This window comes from Pleurodeles waltl, chromosome 2_2, assembly GCF_031143425.1.
Source record: "Pleurodeles waltl isolate 20211129_DDA chromosome 2_2, aPleWal1.hap1.20221129, whole genome shotgun sequence".
NCBI classification, from domain to species: domain Eukaryota; kingdom Metazoa; phylum Chordata; class Amphibia; order Caudata; family Salamandridae; genus Pleurodeles; species Pleurodeles waltl.
In genome coordinates, this window is record NC_090439.1 from 1,188,609,395 (window position 1) to 1,188,631,305 (window position 21,911).

The following is a 21,911-nucleotide window of genomic DNA, read 5'->3' on the forward strand; positions in this document are numbered from 1 at the left end:
TCTTTATTCGGTTATAACAAAACAACCATAAAACCCATATACATCACTAAAAACATGTTTAAAAAATTTGTTAAAATTCGAAAATTAAAATCCTTCAAAATCTAAGGATACAATAAATATTAGATAGATTAAAAATTGATGCTGTGCACATTTTAAAAAAGAACCAACGCCCCCACACACTACAACATCAGGTACCATGCGTAGCCAAAGATAAGCGGGCGGCATTGCTCAAAACCTTTGCTCTTCAATAACAGCAATAAGAATCTCTGTCTAAAAGGAGCATAAAACTCACAAAAAAGAGTGAAATGAAATAGGGCTTGTGGAGAAACCCCATCACACGGGCAGATTTGAACAGTTTTTGGGTCATACTGTCTGAGCGGGAAACACAAATTACATCTAATTGATCTTAGGCAAAAACGAGGAATGAGCGTCTCTTCCCAAACATTGTGGACACCAAAATTCTCCTTCACCCAGCGCTTATCATCACGTTGTAAACAATGTGGGGCATTAACAATCTCCAGGTGATCAAGAAGCGCGGCAGACTGTTTAATACAGGATAACCAAGGAAGAGCTAACCCTGTGTCGCAAGCCGGGCAATCATGGATCACAACCCCATTCAGGCGAAACAGGGCACCCACGACCCTTTATCACCAAAAGACACCCCAAGATATGGAAACTCGTGCACACGACTAATTTGTTGCCGTTAATGGCCACAACCTCTACTTTGCTATGCGGTTTGCCACACCCCAAAAACGTGTTTTACTAATATTAACCTTCAGGTCTGGGTCAGACATAAAATCTACATAAGCTTTGACAGCAAAACGAAGGCCATTCATGATATGGGCCAACAACGCCGCATCATCTGCATAAATCAAGGACGCTACGCTCAATCCATTAATTTTGGGGACATCCTTGAATCTATCTAATTGAAAATGATGCAGGTCATTTGTATACAAGAGAAACAGGATTGGGGCAAGAATACAGATGTCTCTCACTCCTCTATTTAGATGGAAAGGATCTGTGCATTCACCATGTACCCCGTATCTCAAAGAAGCATTTGTTCCAGAATGAAGGTATTTCAAAAACTCAACAACTGGGCTTCCCAGACCTATCGTGGATAAAAACCACATAGCTTACTACGATTTACCTTAGCACTGCTAAGATCCATAAAAGCAGGGTAAAGTGTGCCCCCCTTCGCCCATGTGAATATGCCAATCAGCAAGAGCAAATTTAAACACTGTTTCTGAGTCCCAAGCCCTTCCCTGAACCCTTACTGCACCTTACTCATCCGATCGTGCTCTCACCCAATCCTCAATGCGCTGTAAAACAATGCGGTCCAAGGAGTGAAATAGGGTGATAGGACTTGGGGTCACAACGATTTCCCTTTTTAAACACTGCAATAATTCAAGCGGATTTTAAAAGTCCACAATAATAGGCGCCCACAACTGCAAGTCACACTTCTACAGATCCACAGGAATCGCATCTGGTTCGGACAACCAAATCCTCCAGGGTAGATCCAATGGGCAGGCTAGGGTCAGCAAGATCAGCTACTACTTCACCAAGGGTCTCTACTGAATAGACACTACAAAAATTACTCACTCACACATCGGTTGGAATGTTACGTCCCGTTCCCTCATATGTACCTGTCTCAGGGGTACCCCTATTCACAATCTTCCAGAATAAGCCTGAATTCTTAGTTCAACACGCAAACTCTAACTCCTCCCATGTCTGATCTTTAGGCTGGCACTTCCTAACCTTTAAAGCAAGCAAATCAACTATAAACAAGCACTGGGTAACAAAGAGTTTGGAAACTTTTGTAAAGTTTGAAACAGTTAGTTTGACAACTCTGGCCCCGGTTGGGTGACCAAGCCTGACAGGACAGAGGTCTGGGGGCCAGAAAGGATACTTTCGACAGTGACCTGGCCACCAGATTGTTTTAAAAACAAGATCCAAACTTTACAGGATGACTGCCAATGACGACAATGGAGAGTTGCTGATGCTGAGGGATGCAGACTTAAAGATTCTCAAGGAGGATCCTGATGTTGAGCAATCCACTGGGGTGAAGTCCGGTTGAGTCCTCGGTCCACTGGTGAGTGCGGCAACTCTGTCCATGGATCTCACGGTCCCACAAGTTCTTTTTGCAGGGTTTCAAAGGCGGCCAATGCAGACCTTGAGCTTTTGCAACACGGTGGTCACGGGGCGAATCTTTGGTGGAGGCTGGTGTCTGCTTTGAGTGACAAATCCGGTCAAAGCCAACACCTGTGGGTTCAGCAGACACAGCAGCACCTTGTGGCTATCTTTGAATTGTCCTTTGGGGTGCCCGGTGCCTGGCAGAAGCATGACTTCTTTGGTGGCTACCAGGGATGCGACTTGGGCTCTTTCAATTTTGATGTCCCCAATGCCATTCTGGGGTGCCAGCCAACTGAGGCTTGGAGTCCCTGCTTTGGACTGGGAACCGATCTTTCTCCAAGCCAGTCATGCAGAACAGGGACCAAACTGTGCTAGCCTTAAGTGTAGAAGGTGCACTCGCTCCAGCATTGCATCCTCTCTTTGTGGGCTTCCAACGGATGCAAAGTGGTCTTCTTTCCATCGTTCTTCCATGTCCAGTGAGTACTGAGGGGCAACGTGCCAAGGGTGCCATATTTACCCCAGGAAAGTGCCCTGAGGAGACCACATGGTCACTAGCCTATAAAAAACTGGGGGCCATATGTAGCAAAAATAAAAATTGCGACTCGCATTTTGCGAGTTGATGCGACTCGCAAAATGCGAGTCGCAATATGTAATGCAAGAAAAAAAAACGATCCGAAATTGTGACTCGCAGCCGGACTCGCAACGCAGTGTGCGAGTCCGCAGATTGCGAGGTCACTTTTTGCAAGTGTGCAAAAAACGAACTCGCAATTAGCGAGTAGGTGTCGCAAATTGCGATCACCTTGAAAATTGCTTACAGGTGCAGCAAAACACTACAGAAACCACACCAGAACACTCTGGAAACACTTCCTTGCACATGATGATGACATCACAGCCAGGAAGTTTACAAATACACCTGGGAGGAGGAAGGACCACACCCTTTTATAACTGCCGGTTTTCACACAGCACAAACAGCAGCTGCCATGGAGGGAACCCCAAGAAAGAGGAAGCTCAAATTTTCTGAGAGGGAGCTGGAGGTGCTGACAGAGGAATGCTGTCAGCACTATGATGACTTGTTTGGGAGAGCAGCCCACAATGTTCCTGAGGCCACAAAAAAACAACTCTGGCAGGACATTCAGGACAAGATCAATTCCCTGGGGGTGAGCCATAGGACCATCGAGGACATCAAGAAGAGGTGGTATGACCTCCGCTCCTGGACCAAGGAGAGGGTGGCTGAAAGGCTCCGGGAGATGAGAGACACAGGAGGGGGACCATCGTCTGTGCCACCACCCACACCCCTGGAAGAAAGGGTGGAAGAAACTTTGGAGCAGGAGGCAGTGTCTGGATTTGGGGACCTGGACACCTCAGAGCCCAGCACATCAACGGGTGAGTACCATGTGATATGCCTGTACCCCTATCAATGCCATACCCCCACCCACCATGTACACAGGTGCATGCACAACCAAAATAGCTCCATTTCAGGGTAGCAAATGCCAGAATGATGCATTATGGGAAATGTAGTCAAGTAGTTCATAGGCAAATGTTTATTAGGAAGTGTGCAATAGATAGTAGACACTGACAGTCTGTTCCCCATGTCCCACAGGTCTCCAGCAAGACACCACCAACACCCCAAGCACCCAGGCCCATGAGGACACCTCAGGACCCGCCAGCACCCCCACCTGCACGGTCAGCAGCATCCCTGCAGTAGCCACACCTGCTGCAACTATTCCGCAAGAGGCTGCCCCAGCAACAGGCAGGGAGGAGACAGGTGGAAGCACAGGGCAGCCACCGCTGCGCAGGCGTCGCAGGTCAATACCATCTGGGCTGAAGTCTGCATCCGGGCTACTTCCTCCAACCACCAGTGAGGCACATCTGCTGCGTGGTCAGCGCCTGCAGAACAGAATTTTGGGCAGAATTAGTGGTGTGCTGCACCGCTTTGTGCGAAACAACCATGCCAGCATGCAGCACCTCAACACACGTATGGACATGATCTGCCGGAACACTGGGGACCTTGCCCTTGCCATGAGGGAACTGGCGGGAGGACTGCTGGCCCAGGCAGAGGGTGGGCGGCGCAGAGATCGGCAGATAATGCACAGACTGGACAGGATGGCCACATCCATCGGCAGGCTCGCCATGAATACCACAGGCCTGTCGAGGAGGACAGTTGGGCTGCAAGTCGAGATGGGCCATTTCGCTGGGGATGTGGCTAGGGGCCTGGGACGTCTCACCCACATCATCGAACTGATGGAGACACGGGAAATGTCGAGGGCCATAGGGGAAACACCCCAAGACAGTGAGGAGGGCTCAACAGTGAGCAGTGTCTCTGCCACTGACAGCAGGGTGCTCAGGAGTGGTAGGCAGAGCACCACGGAAGCAGCAGGGACCAGCCAGGCTGGCAGCAGGGGCAGAAGATCGTAGAGATCACCCAGGACCATTAAATGTGGCACATGGCGTTAATGTGCCACATGACTGGTTGGCATTTTCCTGCCCATGGACAATCTCTACTTGTAAATAGTTTATTTATTACACTAATTAAACAGTTATTTTTGTTCAACTTAACAAATGGAGTTTTTGGTTAATAGGTGAGTATGGTGGGAGTTGACACGTACCGTCCAAAATATTGTGTTGCAATGTGGTCCCGTCTCAGTCTGCCTTGATTAGCTATACTCCGATCCTCATGATGGCGATGTGGTTGTTCTTGCTCTTCATCATCAGGATCTGGGTCTGCAGGGGTGAGAGGTAGCCCACGTCGGGTGGCTATGTTGTGGAAGATGGCGCATGCGACCACAATTTTGAATGCGGTAATGGGGGTGTATTGGAGGGCACCTCCACTGCGGTGGAGGCATCTGAATTTTGCCTTCAGGAGTCCGAAGGTGCTCTCTATCAGGTTCCTGGTCCTCTTATGTGCACTGTTGTATTGCCTCTCTGATTCAGTGCTGGGTGTTAAAAACGGAGTCATGATCCAAGGCCTGAGAGCATATGCACTGTCACCTGTTGGGCACAAAAGTACACGGTTAGGAAGTCCAGATTGTCGTGCACAGTGACCTGTGTGTATGTCTGCAAGTGTCTGTGGCTCTACCTAGGAGGTAACCGTCTCCGAATTCCCCACGTTCCAGGCGTTGATGTATCCCACTATGCCTAAAAATGTATGAGTCATGGGTACTGCCTGGAAACTTAGCTACAATGTCGGTGATGACATAATGGGCGTCACAAACAACCTGTATATTGAGTGAGTGGGTACACTTTCTGTTGCGGAAAATGTGTTCCAGATTTGCAGGGGGGGATATTTGAATGTGTGTCCCATCTACACACCCTATGACATGGGGAAAGTGGGCAATGCGGTAAAAGTCCAGCTTGGTGCTGTTAATTTCTGCCTCATTCCTTGGTAAGTATATGAAGTGGGACATGTGCGTGACTAAGGCATCTAGGAAGGCCCTGAGGAACCTTGACACTGCACTTTGGGATACCCCACCTGCCACGGCAATGACCCCCTGATAGCTCCCTGAGGCCAAGAGGTGCAGTGAGCATAGCACTTGCACATGCGTAGGGATGGCGCAGCCACGCAGAGTCTTGTGTTCTAGCTGTGGTTTAAGTAAATCAATTAATTCTAGAATGGCAGCGCTGCTAAGGCGGTATTTATCGTATATCTCATCCTCAGTTTGCTGAAAAAGAGTCTGCCTTGTTCTATATATCTTCTCCTGTCTGTGGCCCCTCCTCCTCCTCTGCTGGGCTGCGTAGGCTCTCCTCCTCACTGCTATCAGGTATATGTCCGCCATATTGAGTAACCCAGATGCCTTCTGGGTCTCCTTTTATACTTTGGTAATGGTTACCACCTGCTCTGAGTTAGTGGTAAATGCGACTTGCCAACTGGGCTTTTTGCGACTAGTCGCAATTTGCGAGTTGCAATTGCATATGGTTTGCGACTCGCAAATTGCGACTTGCTATTTGTGGGTCGCAAAATGGGGTCGCAACGGATGCGACTCGCGAACGGGTCCCATCGCTTTTTGCGAGTCGGAAATGGGCTTTTTGCATCCCATTTCCGAATTTGGACTGTCGCAAATTGCGATTCTGCCCGTTTGCGAGTCGCAAACCTTTGCTACATCTGGCCCTGGGTCCCCTCTTACCTATTGATGACGTTTCTGTAATGTGTGACCAGATTGCCACATTATTGCCCCCTTCAAGATGGCAACACCCTTCTTTGGTGTGAGAAGCAAGGTAGACCACCCCAGAGATGTGGCCGGCTTAGGGCAACACCTCCACAGTAAAACCAGCTTGAGGGCGAGTATTCCCTCACCACGCTGCCTATAGAACCAAAAGGCATCCTGCTCATGTGTGTTGGGCCAGGCAACCCATCAAAGGTGGCTTCCACTTTGAAGGTCACCTCTGGGCTAACCCCCCAAGTGGCCATCCAGACGGAGGAGGTGGCACATCGCTGTTGGGGCACTGCCTTTGTTCCTAAGCCTGGAAGTCATTCACAGATCTCCCTAGGCAGTCCATAAGCTGTCTCTGTGTGTATACTGCTGTGTCACTGCTTTTTGTGTAGCTGCTGGACAAGCCAAGCACAGAGTGGCAATTTTGTAAAAGTTCCCCACCTTTGGTAGCAACATTAACTTTGACCTGGGCATCAGGTCAGACTTAATGCCATGATTAATTTGATACTTTACACGACCCAGTTTGGTAGTCCTAGTCAAAAGTTATCTGGGGGGGTGCTACACGGTAACCTTATATTAGCCAATGGGGCTACTAACTTTACCCACAGCAAAACAACAAAGTGTTGCTGCTAAGACATACTGTAAAACATATGGCTTACTTAGCAAAATATTGCTCCTTGCCATAGGACCCAATAGACCATCCTTAGGGAAGACTTGCATACATTGCTAAGGGATAGGGTGGTTTTACCGTAGGTTTCAAGAGCAAAGTCGAACTGCAGTGCAAGTACCACCCTTCCAGTCTGCAGCGGCAGGCTGGTAGTCATGTTGTATGTTGGCACACACAGGGTGGCACAAGCATTGCAGCAGTTCTGAGTGGACACTCTGTCCTACTTGCTCTGGATACCCTTGGTACCATGTACTAGGGACTTATAAGTAAGGCAGGTCTTGCCAGTTGGGTGTATCCAATTTTACATGTGATTTGTAGAGGATTGAAACACTTGCATTGAGGTCTGGTTAGCAGGCACTTTAAGAGTTGAAAAAACAGCAGCTAATAGTCCAGATGGGGCACAAAATTGGGGCAACAGCTGCAACAACACTTGACTCTACTGTAAAACACACCATTCCACGGTACAATGCACCACACAACTCTACGATACTTCAATGCATGACACATCTCGCCACTCCACTGTATATCAATGTACTACACTGTATGCCACACCACTCTCCTTTACTCCATTCTACTCCATTCCACTCTACAACACTCCGCTCTAAGACACCAGACTGTGCAACACTGTCCTCTACTGTACTCAACGACACTCAGTCAACCAAGCCTATGAATTTAAGACATATTTTTATTAAAAAATAAACACTATTGAAATTCAAGGAAAAAACTAAAGGCTAAGAACAAATTATAGCCCAACTTAAACTAGAAAAAACATTAGAAATTGTAAAGTTATAGTTATAATTTAAAATGTATATTTACACCACCTTCAAGTACAGATGTTGCTTGCCTCCGTACATGTTGTGGACGCCTCTCTCGCCACACTATATTAACTGTAACCTGCAGCTTCTCCATGCTCTGGTTGTACCCTTACACATTCCATCATATGTACCATAGGAAATCACAGCATTTGTAACAACACTTATAACACCTCAAAGAATGTCACATGTGAGAACACAGCGCGCAGTAAAGTGGCACATTAGAGTTATAGTTAATGTAGTGGGGTGAGTGAGACGACAGCTGTGTCTATCAAAGTGCTCAACTTCTAGTCATTTGAAGGTGGTGGTAATTTAAAATGTAAGTTATTTCTAATGTCTAGTTTAATTTGTGTTTACATAGGAAGAATAAATAATGTATACATATATATATATATATATATATACTTATATATATATATATATATATATACATACACACCATGAAGAAACAGCAAACTTTCAACATCAGCAATATTGAGCCTAAGAGCCTTGGAGCAAGCATTCCACCCCTTTCCTTTGTCTGTTGTTGGGACTATCCTCTGAAGCCTGGTAGCTAGGACTGGCACAAAGCAGCCAGTTCACTACCACCCACCGCCAGGCCAGAATCGACCGCCAGGCCGATGGTCGGCACATTCGACCCGGCGGTGGAGGACGGACCGGCGGTGGGATTATGATCCCATTTCCACCAGGGATTTCCTGGCGGGATACCCCACCAGGTAATCCCTGGCAGAAAGTATACGGATGACACGAATTCCCATTCCTGTCACGTGTATGTGAAACACCAGGCCCCCCCTTGCCACTACCCCCACTGGGCCCAATCCCCATCCTGTATGTGAACCGCGTTTCTTCACTGTCGGCCTTAACTTTTGACTGTGACCTGGTCTACTGGGACCAGATGTCTGTGGTTAGCGCTTTTTCTTTTAAGCGCTGTTTTGAACCTTAAACTTTAAAAATTCACATCTCTGGCTCACCTGGTTGGATTTTTGTCATTTTGGTGTCAAATCATTTATTAAAATTTACATTATTCCTCTAAATGGGGTTGGGGATTTTCTTGTGCTGTGTTTTCACGTTATTGCTGTTTGTGTGCTGCATAAATAGTTTACGCATCTCCTCTAAGTTAAGCTTCAGTGCTTGTTGTGCCAAGCTACCCAGGGTTAAGCACAGGTTAAATTGTTGACTTTTTGTGTTTCACTCTGCAAGGGATTGTGGCTGTTGCTTCACTAGGTCTCATACCGCAGTCATCCAACAACCAATTTCTCACATTCACCCTCTAATTATTTTTGTGGAGTTGTACAAAGCCTCTGGCAACAATCAGAGTTCACTGACTAATGTGTTAGAATACCCTCACAGCTACCTGAGCAGCTGCATGTTCTGGCAGAATGAGGAGGGAATGATGCTGAAAAGAGCTGGAAACAAACTATTTTTTTAATACTTAACAATTATAAAGGGTCATTTGGAGCCCACAGCAGCAAGGTGTCCTATGAGGGATCTGGGATGCTGAGCAGAGCACCCACAACTTGAATGCATGAGTACATCACACTAGTGTAGGTCGCCTTGTGACCCTTGAATGTGTTAACACATCACATTAGCAGATTAACATGAGACAACCCCTCAGTAGTTTTCTCATGTAGGGGCTCGGAGGGCGCTGTAGGTCATGCAGGAGCTGCCCGCCCTATCATGGAGTAAAGGCTGATCCCATCTGTGTAGGCGATTGATGGGTTAATATGAAAAAGACTCCCTGAGGGCAGGCTACCTGAGAACGACTACAATTTTAATAGTTTTTTGTTTTCCTCTTTCAGCCCATTCTTTGCAGTGCTACAGCTGCAGGAATGCACCAAACAGTACAGCCTGCAGCACCGTCACAAACTGCTCAGTCCCTGCAAGCGGGTTCTGCATGAAGGTGGTGGACAAAGGAGGTGAGCCTGACATACAAGCATTGTTACATTTTCAGTTCCTGGAGCTTCAGTTTCTAATTTTGCAAGTTTGAAATAGTACAAGGTCCATGATAAGTGACACAAAGGCATGTAAGACATATCTCAAAGGTGTCATTGCACTTGAGATATTCTGGGGTATATTTCGTAAGATTTTATGCCGTGTTTGCATCAGAAAATTGGCACAAATTGACGCAAAATCTTTTTTTATCTATGTACTTTCCAGCTCAAAACTTATTTTACGCTGGAAAATCAATTAAAAGTAATGTGAAGCACCGTAAGGCACTTCTTTGCAATTCTTAGTGCCAAGGGGGTATTCCATGGTTGGTGCATGGGCATTCCCATGCCACCACCCTAGTTTTTTGCCACAAAACCTTATTTATATAAAAAAGGAAACAGGGTTCTGCGTAAAAGGTGCTATCACAACAAATACTTTCATTTCTCCTTTCTTTTCTGACTTTGCATGCGTACCGCACTGTACAGTACACACACAGAGTGGGGAAAGCTTTAAGGTTAGTCTATGCGTAGCATTTCGTACTGGAAGGCAATCCTTGCAGTACAAAGCCTATGCCGGACTCACACAGACCCCCTTGCACTGAGGTGCAACGCTGTGTGCACGGTGCACTGCAGCGCTAGGGAGAGGGGAGGAGAGACACATGTTTCTGTAGAGATGGCGCCCTCCTGCTCTCTCCTCGTACAGCGCAGCCAGATGTTGTGACTGCTGCACGGCGCTGGTGAGAATCTAGTAAATCTGGGCCCTGGTCTGGGCCTGGAGGAATCTTTAATTATGCACTCACAACTAACAAAATTCCTGAACCTCCAAGTCTGCAAAATAATTAAGTTACTCAAAGTTGTGCTTTAGATCACTCTGTGTGATCTTTTTACCTGAGTGTGCATCTCCCAATAAAAGCCTTGCAGGACACCAGCACAAGAGTAGATAGATCAGAGCCTGTATCACCAAGACATGTTTCTACTCAAAGCAGCCTCCTGTCAGCATCTCACAAAACCTTTCAACATGAGATGACCGCTCGGGTTAACAAAAAGCGGCAAGATACTGACAAAACACACTTAAATGCAGAAGTGTAATTTGCTGAAATTCGGATGAAATTTAACAAGATTTCGGCTGACAAAAACTGATGTGATTTTGCCCAGCATAAGTCTAGGTCAGTATTTGCATGTGCACACGTGTGTGCATGTATATTAGCGCATCCTTGTAAATCGTCTGTGTGTAATTGTTTTCTATGTGCAGGTGAGTGTGTGCACCTTTGTCAAATCATCTGTGCACCTGTTTTATGGTTTATATATATTTGTGCAAATAATGTTTGCATGGTGCTTTCTTAGAGACTGATTGGCATTAAACTCCTCCCATCTCTTCTCAGTGCTAGATGTACAGCAGCAAAGGGCTCCTCCAAAGCATCCATACCTTCTCTATGCAAGGGGTACAGCATCAGTGGGCTACCCCGAAGCCTCCATCTCTTCTCAGCACTAGATGTACAGCAGCAAAGGGCTCCTCCAAAGCATCCATACCTTCTCTATGCAAGGGGTACAGCATCAGTGGGCTTCTCTAAAGTCCCCATCTCTTCTCTGTGCTAGATCTTCAACAATCTCTTCTCCAAAGCCTCATCTCTAGACTTTGTTGGATTTACAGCAGCAGTGGGTCCTACAAAGCCTCCATCTCTTCTCTGTGCTAGAGGTACAGCATCAGTGGGCTTCTCTAAAGCCTCCATACCTTCTCTATGCAAGAGGTACAGCATCAGTGGGCTTCTCTAAAGTCCCCATCTCTTCTCTGCGCTAGATCTTCAGCAATCTCTTCTCCAAAGCGTCCATCTCTAGACTTTGTTCGATTTACAGCAGCAGTGGGCTCCTCCGAAGCATCCATTAGATTCTCGTGTAGCATTTACATCAGGATTAGGCTACTCTGGAGCCTTTGCGTCATCCATGTGCTAACATCCAACATCAATGGGTGTCCATGGAGGACTCACCTCTTCACGGTGGAATATGTCGATTGCTATAGCCCCTAAATCTTTGGCTTTATCTTGCCAAGCTTTTGCTACTTTTGCTACAGACTTTGCATGTTGCATACCTGCTGCTTGTGCACATCTTTGGTATACGTTCAACTGCATTTGGCTTCCCAGAGTACTGGAAAAATGCATCAGGTGTGATGATCTAGACCTTGTTGGAAGCAAAGCAATCTGTTTGTGATCAGGAAGGGAGGGTGAGATAACTCCTCAACCCATAGGCCGAGTCTTGGAGGTTTGACAGGGATTGCTCTGATCTTCTTGCTGTGCTTTGTAGAAAGGTCAATGCCCATCACATCTGGAAATATCCATGGGTGTCTCTTCTGGTGTCAGTTTTGGAGCAATCTACCTGATGGAGCCCACCACTGGGGCATCCCTACCTATTACGGGTGGCCAAGAATGCCACTGTGAAAACCCAAGGCCGCCGCAGAGTTTTTTCTTGACGGCCGCATAGCCTGGCACTAGGCATTGTTGGTCCACCAGGGAGAAGATTCACCTTTCTCAGGTGACGCAAAGTGTGGAGGATGGAGAGACATTGCTAGAGCTTAATTCCAAGTATTCCTTGTTATTCAGTTGATAGGCTCTCTCTCAACCCCACCAGAAACTCAGTCACCCTATGGAGATTGAATAATAACCATCAATCAAAGTCTCATCAAATTAAAGGGATAGTCTAGTCATTAATCCTACATTGTAATTCTATTGTTTTGGAATTAAAAGTAATGATTGATTAGTAATGATTCAGAATTATTCCAAAAATGCCTATGCCCAAGCTTTCTATAACTATTCTTCTCATTTCATTTTTAAATTTTTATATGAAAACAACCTGTAGACAATCAAGAGAGTTAATGGAGATTGTGAAACAGTTAAGAAACACCAAAGATAGCATACATTTATACAACAAACATAGCAAAGTGTGTGTGTGGTCTCTGAAGCACTCAATTACAAATTACAGCAACCCATGGTTGTATGGTCACCCCAGAATGCACCCGGACAGCTGCTCTTGTTAGCGAAGCAATCTCCCCATTTTAGCCACTTCTACAGCAATCAAACACAAGACCATCCTATGGACTGGTGTCAACGACAATTCATAGGTCCCATCCTCTGCAAAACACTAACAATCTATAATGAAGTCATCTAATGCTATATAAATATTCAACAAATAAAACAATCAATTATGGAAGAAAGCTATTTTAACATGTGTACGTTAATAAATTTTGGGGGTCATTCTGACCCTGGCGGTCGGTGTTAATGCGGCGGCCAACCCGCCAACAGGCTGGCGGTCGAAAAAATGGAATTCCGACCCTGGCGGGAACCGCTAACACAGCCCGCCACTTTAACACTCCGACCGCCGCGGCGGCACAAACAAACAGCGCGGCGGTCACCGCCAACAGACAGGCAGCAGACAATGTACCGCCCACCCTATCACGACTCACCAATCCGCTACCTTTTCCGGTGCGGGAGCCCCGCCGATAAAAACACGGCGGAAACAGACTTTTCAAATGGAAAACGCTCACCTCTACACACTCCACGCGGAATCGGGACAGCATGGAACCGGAACTCCACATCCTCCCAGCCATTGTCTTCCTGCTCCTCTACCAGGAGCACGAACGCCGGCGCAGAAGACAACTGTGAGTACTGCACCTACGACACAGGGGAGGGGGGAGGGAAAAAATTACGAGCACACACATATGCGATACACCCACCCCCCCACACCCCCACCCAAATACCTACACACCAATGCAGATTAACAAGTCAGAGTGACACCCCCAAACCCCACGGAATAATGCAAAAACAAAAGGAAATGATCATTAAAAGTATATTATAGGAAATTTTAAGTAATGTGAAGTATGAAATATATCAATTAAATAAATAACATCAGTAACAATATATACATGGTGCAAAAGTCCGGCACAGTTTGGCAACCTTCTATTGTTCGTGGACCAATGTGCATTAACACATGGGCAAAGCCCACACACGAGACCGAGTCCATTGGAGAGAACACTGCTGGGGCATCACAAAAATAAACTACAGGCACCTCAGGGGGAAGGGAAGGGGGGGCACCTCAGCAACATGAGTCCACAACGCCAGATCCACGAAGGGCCTCCATGGCCACTGTACCATCCTGGGGAGTGCAAAGCCACAGTCTCACAAGTCTCTACACTGGATGGATTGCCCACTGGACCATCCTGGGGAGTGCAAAGCCACAGTCTATCAAGTCCAGACAGTGGGTGGATTGCCCACTGGACCATCCTGGGGAGTGCAAAGCCACAGTCCATCAGGTGGATTACAGACTCCACTGGTCATGGAGGAGGCATGGTGGCCAGAGTGCCTCGTGAAGCCCTGCCCGACACAGATCCGGGCCTGCCAATGGGCCAGCGGTGCTTGAGAGGAAGGGCACAGCGGAGCGGTGCTTGACAGGAAGGGCCCAGCGGAGCAGTGCTTGAGAGGAAGGGCCCAGCGGAGCGGTGCTTGACAGGAAGGGCCCAGCGGAGCGGTGCTTGAGATGAAGGGCCCAGCGGAGCGGTGCTTGACAGGAAGGGCCCAGCGGAGCGGTGCTTGAGATGAAGGGCCCTGCGGAGCGGTGCTTGACAGGAAGGGCCCAGCGGAGCGGTGCTTGAGAGGAATGGCCCAGCGGAGCGGTGCTTGAGATGAAGGGCACAGCGGAGCGGTGCTTGACAGGAAGGGCCCAGCGGAGCAGTGCTTGAGAGGAAGGGCCCAGCGGAGCGGTGCTTGACAGGAAGGGCCCAGCGGAGCGGTGCTTGAGATGAAGGGCCCAGCGGAGCGGTGCTTGACAGGAAGGGCCCAGCGGAGCGGTGCTTGAGATGAAGGGCCCTGCGGAGCGGTGCTTGACAGGAAGGGCCCAGCGGAGCGGTGCTTGAGAGGAATGGCCCAGCGGAGCGGTGCTTGACAGGAAGGGCCCAGCGGAGCGGTGCTTGACAGGAAGGGCCCTGTTCAGCGGTGCTTGATAGGAAGGGCCCAGCGGAGCGGTGCTTGACAGGAAGGGCCCTGTTCAGCGGTGCTTGACAGGAAGGGCCCAGCGGAGCGGTGCTTGAGAGGAAGGGCCCAGCGGAGCGGTGCTTGACAGGAAGGGCCCAGCGGACCGGTGCTTGAGATGAAGGGCCCAGCGGAGCGGTGCTTGAGAGGAAGGGCCCAGCGGAGCGGTGCTTGACAGGAAGGGCCCAGCGGAGCGGTGCTTGAGATGAAGGGCCCAGCGGAGCGGTGCTTGAGATGAAGGGCCCAGCGGAGCGGTGCTTGACAGGAAGGGCCCAGCGGAGCGGTGCTTGAGAGGAAGGGCCCAGTGGAGCGGTGCTTGACAGGAAGGGCCCAGCGGAGCGGTGCTTGAGATGAAGGGCCCTGTTCAGCGGTGCTTGACAGGAAGGGCCCAGCGGAGCGGTGCTTGACAGGAAGGGCCCTGTTCAGCGGTGCTTGACAGGAAGGGCCCAGCGGAGCGGTGCTTGAGACGAAGGGCCCTGTTCAGCAGTGCTTGAGAGGAAGGGCCCAGCGGAGCGGTGCATGAGACGAAGGGCCCTGTTCAGCGGTGCTTCTCACGGCGGGGCCCTGTTCAGCGGTGCCTGTCTTGGCAGGCCCTGTTCAGCGGTGCTTCTCACGGCGGGGCCCTGTTCAGCGGTGCCTGTCTTGGTGGGGCCCTGTTCAGCGGTGCCTGTCTTGGCGGGGCCCTGTTCAGCGGTGCTTCTCACGGCGGGGCCCTGTTCAGCGGTGCCTGTCTTGGCGGGGCCCTGTTCAGCGGTGCTTCTCACAGCGGCCCCTGTTCAGCGGTGCTTCTCACGGCGGGGCCCTGTTCAGCGGTGCCTGTCTTGGCGGGGCCCTGTTCAGCGGTGCTTCTCACGGCGCGGCCCCTGTTCAGCGGTGCTTCTCACGGCGGGGCCCTGTTCAGCGGTGCCTGTCTTGGCGGGGCCCTGTTCAGCGGTGCTTCTCACTGCGGCCTCTGTTCAGCGGTGCTTCTCACGGCGGGGCCCTGTTCAGCGGTGCCTGTCTTGGCGGGGCCCTGTTCAGCGGTGCCTGTCTTGGCGGGGCCCTGTTCAGCAGTGCCTGTCTTGGCGGGCCCTGTTCAGCAGTGCTTCTCACGGCGGCCCCTGTTCAGCGGTGCTTCTCACGGCGGGGCCCTGTTCAGCTGTGCCTGTCTTGGCGGGGCCCTGTTCAGCGGTGCTTGTCTTGTGTTTCTAGGGAACCACACCTGGCCAATACTTCCCGCTCAGTCACCATCCGACCTTTCGGTTGCGGGGCCCTCCTGTGATGGAGTCCTGGGCCCTCCGACACACCCGGAATGGGGCTGGTGGGGCCCTCCTGGCCAGGTCGGCTGCTGCCTGACTTGTCCGCCCTGCTGCCCTTGCCCTCCTTTGCAGACTCTCTGGGGCCCTTGCCTCCCTTAGTGGATGTGGCAGGTGACGGGGCAAGGCTACTGTCCTTGAGGGCAGCCGTCTCAGGCCTGTCGCGCCGGCCCTTCACTTTTTTGGTCCTCTTCCCAGGGGGGGGCTGGCTGTCCCCTTGCTGCTGGCCGATATTCCTGCCCTAGGAGCTGGTGGACTCCAATAGCCATGCACTATGGTCTTAGGAGATGCAGGGCTGGTGGTGGCAGAGGTGTTTTTTGAACTCTTACGAGATGGAGGGGTGGGTCAGGTGATGGAAAGAGGTTCAATTTTGAGAGGAAAAGCTTTTTGGGAGCAATGGGAAGGGTAGCTGGAGTGGGTATGGGTGTGGAGGAAGAGGATGTGGTTGTAGGAGAGTCAAGTGTGCTGTCTTTGGGTGCAGGTGCTTGTGACGGAGGCTGTTGTGAGGTGGATGGCTGTTGGGTGGGTTCCTGCCTGCGTTTGTGTGGTTTGGAAGAGGGGGTGACAGACACATTGGGAGAGGACACAGGGGACGTGTACATGGCAGTGGGGGTGGTGACTGCACGTGTGCGGACTGGTCTGGAGGGTGTGCTGGTGATGGACGTACTGGCTGATGGTGGTGTGCATGCAGGTGTGAGTGTAGACGTCACAGGGAGGGAGGAGGGAGACGATGAGGTGGGGGACACAGAGGAGGTAGTGGCTGTTGGCATGTCTGTATCTGGATGATGCTTGGGTGAATGCTTGTGTGATCTGTGGTGCTTATGTCTGGATGAGCTGCCCTTGGGTGTTGAGGTGTGTGCAGGCTGGTCTGTAGGTGTGGATGGGATAGGCAGAGGAACAGGGGAGTGGGACTGGGTGGAGGGAGTTGGAAGAGGGAGGCTGGAGACAGGGACAATGGCTGCCGTCAGTGCTGAGGCCAGAGCGTTGAACGATCGCTGATGGGCAGCCTGACCCGAATGAATGCCCTCCAGGTATGCCTTGCTCCAATGCACCTCCCTTTCTACACCCTGGATGGCATTCAAAAGGGTAGACTAACCAACAATGATGGTCCTCAGGAGGTCAATGACCTCCTCACTGAGGGCAGCAGGGGTGTCTGGGGCAGGGCCTGAGGTGCCTGGGGCGAAGGAGATGGCCGGCTTCCTGGCCGTGTGGGCACGGGCCGAACGCTGAGGGGCTGCTAGGTGGCGGCTGTACCTGTTGTAGCGGTGGGCACGGATGTTGCCGCCACCGCAAGGGAGCTCCCTTCCGAGGATGTGTCGGTGTCGCTGACGTCTGCACGGGTCCCCGTTGTGGAGCCCCCCTCGCCCTCCGTCTCACTGGTCAACTCGGAGTCTGTTGCATGGCCCTCCGGGGCCATGTGAGATGCAGCTCCCTCGTGCGCCGGTGCCACTTCTCCTCCGCCTGATGATGCTAATGCACACATGAACAGGAATACAAAAAAATGGGGGGGGGGAGAAATAAAGACAAGTTGAGTGCATGCATTGGCGACACCGTTGGTGGAGAGGACAGACACAGAAGCCCACTGCACTACGCTGCGCACTTGGGGTACACTACTCAATCACTGGGACATGGCCTACAAGCCTATGGACGACAACTGCCCACATAGATGACACAGGTCCATGACTAGCTTTACTAGGCACCCTACAGAGGTGGTGGGCGGGGGCACAGGGCCATGCCTCACGGAGGGGCCTAGCCTACAGAAATCGCCCTGGCCTAGGGATACCCACAGCCCTCCTCCCCCACCCAGGCACCTCCACTGCGCGCAAAGATAGCTGAATGTGCTGGTACTCACCCCCTTGTGTCTGCTGTGATATCCTCAGGCGCCCATCCAAATCGGGGGAGGCCACCGCCAGGATCCGGGACATTAGGGGGGTCAATGTACGACTGGCACCCCTCCTAGGTTGGGAGGCCATCCCCAGCAGAGCCTCAGCGGTCTTCCTGCTCCCGCGGCGGATGTCCTCCCAACTCTTGCGGCAGTGGGTGCCCCGTCTGTTGTGGACCCCCAGGGCCCGGACGTCCTTGGCGATGGCACGCCAAATCTCGATCTTCTGATGGGCGCTGACCTATGTGACATGTACAGGGGGGGAAGAAACATCATCATTTTTCTGCATGGTCGATGTGAGTGGCCCCCCCTCCCCAACCTTGCCATGTGGCACATGCTCTCATCTGTTGTGCGATGCATTCCTCATTCGCTCCCCTCCCCTCCATCGTACATCCACCCCACTCATCCCAGGCATTGGCCACTAAGCATGGTCCCAGTGTACTCACCTGTTGGTCTGGAGGACCGTAGAGTAGCGCATACTGGGGGAGGACCCCGTCCACGAGCTTCTCCAACTCTTCTGAACTGAAGGCGGGGGCCCTTTCCCCAGTCGCAGCAGCCATTATCACTTCCAGACCGAGGTCACAGAGGTCACAGCAGCACTTGCAGTATAGGTCCTCTCCTGTGGATGCTCAGGTCTCGAGTGATTAAGCAGATAGAAAATGGCGTTTACGGCAGCGGCGGTGCGTACCGCGGCGGTGCGTACCGCGACCGCTGGCGCACATCATCATTGGCTCCTGAAACCCATAGGGTTCAATGTTAACCAATGCGGCTTTGCGCTGCAGTCTTCGACCGCCTACCGCCACGGTGTGCCACGCCAGCGCATTGACCTCACATCCCACTGTTGCACTTCACAGGTCAGGCAGCCGCCATTTCAAGGGCCCACATGGCTTAATTTCTACTGCGTCACACATGCCTAGGCCTTGCATCGACACTCATACAAGCCATTCAATGCATTGAGAATCGTGTACTGTGCAAGCTGTGGGAACGTACCTGTGGGTTGATTGACTCTGTGCTCCATGTTGTCCTTCCTAGGTACCGTCCGCTGGGACTTGCGAGGAGACGGAGGAATGTTCCCGTTTACAGCCCGCTGGTGGACCTGTCAACAATGGAAGAACGACATGTCATACTCACCTACAGACTTAACCGTGCCACTATACAGGAACTGTGTGCCCAGCTGGAGCCAGACCTGATGTCACCCATCCGCCAACCCACAGGGATTCCCCCTCTAGTGCAGGTGCTGTCAGTACTCCATTTTTTGGCTAGTGGATCATTTCAAACTACAGTGGCCATTTCATCTGGGATGTCTCAGCCTATGTTTTCCAAGGTATTGTCCAGAGTGTTGTCTGCCCTGATGAAATACATGCGGAGCTACATCATTTTCCCTGAGGTGGGGGACTTGGCTACAGTGAAGGGTGATTTCTATGCCCTTGGACATATTCCCAACATCATTGGTGCCATTGATGGGACCCATGTGGCTTTGGTCCCCCCCAGAGACAGTGAACAGGTGTACAGGAACAGAAAAAGTTATCATTCGATGAATGTCCAGGTGGTCTGTTTGGCTGACCAGTACATCTCCCATGTAAATGCCAAGTTCCCAGGGCCAGTGCATGACGTGTACGTCATGCGAAATAGCAGCATACCTTATGTGATGGAACAGCTACAGAGACACCGTGTGTGGCTAATTGGTGACTCTGGTTACCCCAACCTCCCGTGGCTAATGACCCCAGTTAGGAATCCCAGGACAAGGGCAGAGGAACGGTACAATGATGCCCATGGGCGTACTAGGAGGGTGATCGAGCGGACCTTCGGCCTCCTGAAGGCCAGGTTTAGGTGCCTGCATATGACAGGGGGATCCCTAATGTACTCACCAAAGAAGGTGTGCCATATCATCGTGGCCTGCTGCATGCTTCACAACTTGGCTTTGCGATGCCAGGTGCCTTTCCTGCAGGAGGATGGTCCAGATGGTGGTGTTGTGGCCGCTGTGGAGCCTGCGGAGAGTGAAGAGGAGGAAGACGAAGAGGACGACACAGACAACAGGGACACAGTGATACAGCAGTATTTTCAGTAACACACAGGTAAGACTCAACACCGGCATTTTAACAATTCTTATAGACTACTGGATCTCTACTGTCTGACCTTTCCCCCCAATGTATGGTAACTGAGTTGTGACTTTCCCTTCCAATTTCAGAGATGTGGGCCCCACGGCGTGACCTCTGCTTTGTTTCCCCATGGACTACAGCTGTGTGACAGTGGTATGTTGTCATCACAATGTAACTGGACAATTTTGATCGGTTTTGTCAAATACATTTGTTTAAAAAAAAAAACAGATGGATTTTGTGCAATAAGTGTGTTTATTGAAGTGCAAATATTGTGGAATTGTTCAAAAACGGTGATGGGTGATGGTGGAGGACTGTCCATGGCAAAGTCCAGACTCTCAGTCTCACAGGTGCATTGTCCATATGCCTGTGGAAGATGGAGCAGGGGCAGTTTAAGGTTGGACAGGGTGAACAAGTGGGACAGTGGGATGACATCCGGGGGTATCCTTGCATGGCGGGGGTCTTGACATCCTACTCTGTCTTCTTACGTGATCTCAGGCCTTTCTTGCGGGGTGGTTCTTCTTCTGCAGGGGGTGGGGTTTGTGTGACCCGTTGCTGTTGTGTAGGGGCCTCCTGTCCACTAGCGCCGGCGGAGGTGGTCGGCTGTTCTTCCTCCATGCTAGTGACAGGGGCCCTTTGGGGGGCCACATGGTCCCGCAATGTGGTGACAATCAGGTTGAGTGCCACGACGATTGTACCCATTGCGGAACTGATGTTGCGGAGTTCTTCCCGGGAACCCCATGTACTGTTCCTCCTGCATGGCCTGGATCTCCTGGAACCTGGCCAGGACCGTCACCATCGTCTCTTGGGAGTGGTGGTACACTCCCATGATGGAGGTGAGGGCCTCGTGGAGAGTGGGTTCCCTAGGCCTGTCCTCCCTCTGTCGCACAGCAGCCCTCCCAGTTCCCCTTTGTTCCTGGGCCTCTGTCCCCTGGACCGTGTGCCCACTACCACTGCCCCCAGGTCCCTGGTGTTGTTGGGGTGGTGGGTTAACCTGGGTGCCCTGTAGTGGTAGACACACCGCTGCTTGACCTGTCCTGGAAACAGAAGCATGGGCCCGCTGGGTGGGTGCTGTGCTGGTGTTCCCAGAGGGGGGTAGGTCTGCTGTGGCCTGTGCCTGTCTGAGGGGAACCGACTGTCCAGAGGTCCCCGATGGTCCGGGCTGGTCATCTGGTTCCAGGTCGACAGAGCTGCTGTCATCACTGGGGGCCTGTTCTGGGGGTGGGATGGACATTTCTGAACCCTCCTGGGCGGTGTGTTGGCGTTCAGGTCCTGCAGGGGTATAAGAGTATGGTTATTGGTTCTGTGTGTGCCATAGCGTGCAATGTGTGGGTGCACTTGTCCCCCAGTGCTGGCATTCCCTTGGAGGAGGTGTTTGTGAGGGTGGTTTGTGGGGGGGGTGGGTATGTGCAGTGGTCATGCTTAGGTGATGGGTGTCCATGGTTTGTGGTGGCATGCAGGGCTTGGTGTTGGGATGGGTGGGTTGTGCTGGTGAGACATTAGCAGGGAGGATGTGTGATGGGGGGTTGGGGGTGAGGGTGGGGGTGTGGGTTGGCATGCTGGTGGGTGGGGGGGATGAAGTAGTTGAGATTAGACTTACCAGAGTCCATTCCTCCGCCTACTCCTGCGAGGCCCTCAGGATGCAGGATGTTCAAGACTTGTTCCTCCCATGCTGTGAATTCTGGTGGAGTAGGTGGGGGTCCGCCGCCAGTCTTCTGCACCGCGATGTTGTGGCGCGACACCATCGACCGCACCTTCCCCCGTAGGTCGTTCCACCGCTTTCGGATGCCTTCCCGATGTCTGGGATGCTGTCCCACAGCGTTGACCCTGTCGACTATCCTTTGCCATAGCTCCATCTTCCTGGCTATTGAGGTGTGCTGCACCTGTGTCCCGAAGAGCTGGGGCTCTACCCTGATGATTTCCTCCACCATGACCCTG

At 51.2% G+C, this 21,911-nt stretch overlaps 2 protein-coding genes across 3 annotated transcripts in view; one reads left to right on the plus strand and one right to left on the minus strand.

Annotated features, from left to right (window-relative positions):
- Nucleotides 1-21,911, minus strand: part of LOC138283065 (lymphocyte antigen 6E-like) — a 297,207-nt gene that overhangs the window by 115,007 nt on the left and 160,289 nt on the right. The gene's annotated exons all lie outside the window — the stretch shown is intronic.
- Nucleotides 1-21,911, plus strand: part of LOC138283066 (lymphocyte antigen 6E-like) — a 120,755-nt gene that overhangs the window by 49,303 nt on the left and 49,541 nt on the right. For both annotated transcript variants that reach the window (XR_011201052.1, XM_069221213.1), the window contains exon 2: nt 9,557-9,673. Coding sequence is in view for 1 of the 2 variants with exons in the window: in XM_069221213.1 (XP_069077314.1) it covers nt 9,557-9,673 (117 nt within the window). In the remaining variant the exon portion in view is untranslated. The remainder of the gene's footprint in view (nt 1-9,556; nt 9,674-21,911) is intronic.